Source organism: Cyprinodon variegatus, unplaced genomic scaffold, assembly GCF_000732505.1.
Source record: "Cyprinodon variegatus isolate N-32 unplaced genomic scaffold, C_variegatus-1.0 Scaffold502, whole genome shotgun sequence".
In the NCBI taxonomy this organism is placed as follows: Eukaryota; Metazoa; Chordata; class Actinopteri; order Cyprinodontiformes; family Cyprinodontidae; genus Cyprinodon; species Cyprinodon variegatus.
This window is the reverse complement of record NW_015150955.1, coordinates 143,707-148,679: the sequence shown is the minus strand read 5'-3', so window position 1 is coordinate 148,679 and position 4,973 is coordinate 143,707. Positions and strand designations below refer to the sequence as shown.

Sequence of the window (4,973 nt, the reverse complement as noted above, 5' to 3'; positions counted from 1 at the left end):
TGAGAAAATTGGCTGAGCCAGGCAGGTGATTGGATTGAGCAATCAAGCCAGTCAACAGCCCCAAGGTTATGACAAATATACTCCATTAATCTTAAAAAAAACCTCATAAAAATGTAAAAAATGTTAAAACTCTCAGTTGCTTTATATCGAGAATAAAAGTAAATTTCTTTAGATTGGCCTTTGACTGTGCTAGCTGAATATCATTTGCTACGTTTTCAGTCTGTTTTAGTTCAGTTCAGTTTAGTGCAGCACATATAGATAGAACTCGAAGAAAAGCATGTTTCTTTTGAGAGGTGGGGGGGGGTGTTCAGACACTTTGCCCTTATATAACATTCCAGGCACATCCCCATTTTTGTCAAACAATAATGTCAATGCACACTTTTAATTACAATAGGATATTTTTTTTGTTCTTAACACTTTTGGATTTACCCTTAACCTCCTTTCTTTAATTCCCTCCTCAAAAAAGGGCCCTTTAGAGTCGGTAGTCATGGATTTTCCACATCACATTCATCAGGCAGCACTGACTAAATTTTATTATAGAAATGCTGAGTGGCTCATCCCTGTCTCACTGAGTAAATTATGCCATGCCGGACAATTGATATCCATATGACAGTTTTTCTTCAGCCATGGGAACCAGTGAAAACTAGTGAGGCTCAGACTCCTGACCAAGAGGCTCAGGGTGTTAAACTCTTTCAAACTCAAGTCACTGAGGGCCGACATCCTGCAGCTATTTGATATGTCCCTTTGATATGTTCAGCAAACCTCAATCAAGTATTTTGTGGTCACCATGTGCTTAAATGTGGCCAAAGATAAGTAGCTACTACATGGGAATGAGTTAGTGTTTCCTGTGCACATTATGTCTCTTTTTCTCCCCATGTCAGGTTCAGCGATCGATATCTTTTCATTTACTAAGACAGTGAAAAAACATACTTTTTTCTGCCGCCTTCACAATTATACACTATGTTATCCTTTAGCCTAATGTATTTATGCATGTGCCTTTTTACAGCCAAACGGTGAAAAGTTTGATGCAAAATGAAATTAACAGTAGGTTGCAGAGAGTCTTGAGAGGAAACAGTTTTATGATTAGATTTCCTGTAGACTGATATTAGTATTATCTTGTTCTGCCTTTTGCCTTCTTCTCATTACTTTATCTGCTTCTCCCCTTCCAAACAGACTGCCCTAAAGGTCCGGACATTTTGGTGGTGCTCCTGTCTGTGGCAGGAGCCATCTTATTCCTCGGCCTTGCCGCTCTGCTGATCTGGAAGCTGCTGGTTACCATCCATGACAGGCGGGAGTTTGCCAAATTCGAGGAAGAGCGTGCTCGGGCCAAGTGGGACACGGTGGGTAAACAACGGGGGGAGGTTTAACATGCAGAAAAGCAGCTTTGATTGATTGGCGATTGTTGTATCAGGGCTCAATTAGTGATACCTGGGGAAATATATTTTTCAAATGTGTGCCTGTCTATGTCTTTGCTGACTCAAACATAGAAAAGGCCACACACAGCCTTCTGCCTGTTTTGTGAGGGTCCCTTTTTTATTATTTAGTGCCATGCTGTTACTCCCAGCAGAACAAAAAGCAGCAAAAGGAAGGGCTGGGTTTACATCAGGCAATGCTAATCAGGTACTGGTAATTGGCCTCTTTGTGGTCTCACAAAACTCCCAAGCTTTAATTTTCAGGGAATCACAGAATAAAGAAAGGGTAAACAAAAAAAATTTAGCTTTTTATTTTTGATAAATATTTCAACTTTTTTAAGTTCTCTAAAATTCACATTATTGTTTCTTATCTTGATTGATTTTCAGGGGCACAATCCTCTTTACAAAGGAGCGACATCTACATTCACCAACATCACGTACAGAGGAAAAGACTGATGCTACTGAAAGAATAAAAAAGAGATGTAGAGCATGAAATACTGGACTGATAAGATCCTTTGGGAGAGTGCGGCGAGTCTTGTGCAGCCTTCTACTGTCATTTAATAATAATGTGTGTAAATATGTAGAAATTATTCTGAGGAAGAATTTTCTAAGTATTAATTTCCTTCACAATGATGAAAAATAGTTAATGCTTTTATGATTTACAGAGGTTAATTTTCTGCTCAGGCATAAATAAAGATTTGTGGTCTCCTCATATATATTGTACAGTATGTCTTGGCAATATATGCTTCTATCTCTGATACTCTTTGAAAAGCAAATATTGGTTTGTAGATTATTTTTATTTTCATGTTCAACAAAAAAGGAATCCAATAAAAAAGCAAGACTTAGACAACCGCGGTGGCAGCTGAACAATGATGTAGAGTGATATTGTTTCTCTAAAAAAAAAAAAACAAAGTCAAGAGCATAGCACAATGGCAACCCAAGAAGAAAGTAAAGATTTCAACGCCTCCAGCTTGAATGTGAGAACATAAGATTTATGCTTTGATTGTTCTTGTTAGGAGGATAAATTCAGATGTAATGCCTGAGAGCAGTAGCTTGGAGACAGATTACCGCCCCACCCAAGGATTAAAAAAAGGAACTATAATACTTACTTTAAAACAAGATGGTTTAGTTTTATGTGGTATCCAAAACATGATCATTTGTTTTTCTTAGCTTAAAAGTATTCTCAGATACTCAAATAATGAGATAATTACCTCTTCAGTTTTCAGCTCCTTTCACAATTAGCAGTTTTAGAGCCCCTTCCCTTTTAAGCCAGTAAGCTTTTTCTGTCCACCTCACCCAACCTCAAAGCTTTCACTCTCAATATCTTTAAAAATGGTTACAAACAGATGCCTAATGTTACAACCATAGACCCAGAAGCTAAAGAAGTAGACACTTCTGCTGAGCCAGCAAGGATGTAGCAACTGGTTTCTGGATGATAAGTAAGTTGCCTATTTTTACAGAGCTACCTTGAAAGTCAGGCTTCTGGAGTGTTATCTATTGGTTTGTGTAAGATACTTCCAGGAGGACACCAATTGCGTTAGCACTCCTTCGAGAATTTTAATGAAGAAATCAGAAAAGTGCTGATCATCACCTGTAAATTATTAGATTGCATATAATACTTATAAATGTGTTAGATTTTGTTTGTTATAGTTTTATCCCCCTGGGGCTACTGTGAGGTTCAGTGATGGCCGATAATGACGTCATTTTTGGGAAATTTGACTTTTAAAATAGCCACTGCTTTTTAGAAGCAGTTGCAGTAGAGATCCAAATGTATGTATGAAAATTTTTTGCATAATAGGTCTCCTTTAAGAGCACTATGTGGTGAGAAAACTCTGCCTGTTATTTTGCTTTTTAAATATTTGAATTCTTGCCATAATAAGATCATTTTTGCTTCATTTCTTACCAGCATTGTTATTTTGATGTGCTCAGGCTTGTATAAGGGCAACTTTCACAGCAATGTAACTCCAATAAAACTACTTCACATAAGTTATATAGGAGTGTCATGCTGTGTTTGGCAAAAACATTAAAGCTGTAAATGGAAACAGATGGACATTTCACTTTTAACACTTTAAACATATATTTTTTTACTTGTAAGAAGCTGAATTCTGCTACAGTATTGAAACATCATCTAAGGAGACTGTCTGACCTACCATGTTTTCAGATTACAAGCTATCCTCCATAAACAGCAGAGCCTTTTCTTCAACTTCCTATAATGTGTAAATCCCTTTTATTGTCCTTCAATGGGGAAGGTAATTCTCTGTATTTTGACCCATCCCTTTGGAGAGCAGTGGGCTGCCATTGTGTGGTGCCCGGGGAGCAGTGTGGGGATAAGGGTTTTGCTCAGGAACCCAGAGTGGAGGCTGTGGGAATCTAACCTTCTCAGAGCACAAGCGTACTGCTCTAACCCACTAGGCTAACTAGGAAATGTGTTACTCAATATCTTTGAAAATAAGATTATTTTTATATAGCCACTGATTATGGCTGAAATCTCTGTGTACTGATGGACTCAGACCTGAACCTTTAGAGGCAAATTGTAGAGGTGTAGGTTTGATTTCAACTTTGGTAGGAAAAACATTGGTCTGATGTCATTAGTCCTATGCAGAAAATGCATTCTTTTTTTTTTTTTTTTTATGCTTGACGTGAGCAACAGGGTGCATTTAGTTTAAAGAGAAAAGGAGCATTTCTTGCTACATTTATACAAATTTTATCAGCACTACACACACTAGATGCTTTTTATCAATGTTTGATTTGAGTGTGAGAGCATGCACGAGCCCATTTCTCCTTGTGCGCGCTCTGTTTTAAAGTTGCTGTTCTAACAGCTCATAACAGCTTACTGTATCCGAACATCTGTCCTAACCCCTAAATCCATTGATCACTATATAGAGCAGGGACTATATAGTGGACTTTATAGCAAACTCAGTTAACTTGCTGTTAGGACAAATGATCACTGGTTACTGTTCCCCTTTGGTCACGTAAGTCCTCCTCCACCGGTGCCTGCGGGATCTTTGTTTTTAGTCACCACTGTTGGGTAGCGACAGCCTATGGCGACAGCGGGCAGCTGTGACAGCAAATCTCTTAATGCTTTGCGAAGAAAGTTCTCCACGCAAAGCATTCAGGGATATATCTGCCTCTTGTGGGGCCTTTCTTTTGTTCTTATACACTTCGTAGACACTTTTTCTCTTCAAAGAATCGCTGTGATAAGGTGAGCTTTAATGACTGTCTGAAACCGTAGCTCACCACACATATACGCCTGAAAGTGCGCATGCACAGAAAAAGATAGCCAACTGGGGATGAGCACGTAGGATGGTCTTACGTGGACATATCGCCGGAATGACTGACAACTAGAAGGACCACTTATTTAGATGATCCACCCAAAAATAAAAGATCCTCCTCTATACCTTTAAGGTTGTGGTCCAATTGTGATATTTGCTTTACCCATGTTTTTATCTTTTAGAATCAAAATCAGAAATACTTAATTAATCCCAGAGGGAAATTAATTTTGTTACATGCTCCAGTTACAGTTTGTATATATATATATATATATATATATATATATATATA

General features: G+C 38.1%; 1 protein-coding gene across 1 annotated transcript in view; it reads left to right on the top strand.

Annotated features, from left to right (window-relative positions):
* Positions 1 to 3,599, top strand: part of itgb3 (integrin subunit beta 3) — a 35,026-nt gene extending 31,427 nt beyond the window's left edge. Inside the window, exons 14-15 of the mRNA XM_015390493.1 lie at positions 1,174 to 1,340; positions 1,800 to 3,599. Of these exons, the coding sequence (XP_015245979.1) occupies positions 1,174 to 1,340; positions 1,800 to 1,868 (236 nt within the window). The 3' untranslated portion in view covers positions 1,869 to 3,599. The remainder of the gene's footprint in view (positions 1 to 1,173; positions 1,341 to 1,799) is intronic.
* The last annotated feature ends 1,374 nt before the right edge of the window (positions 3,600 to 4,973 follow it).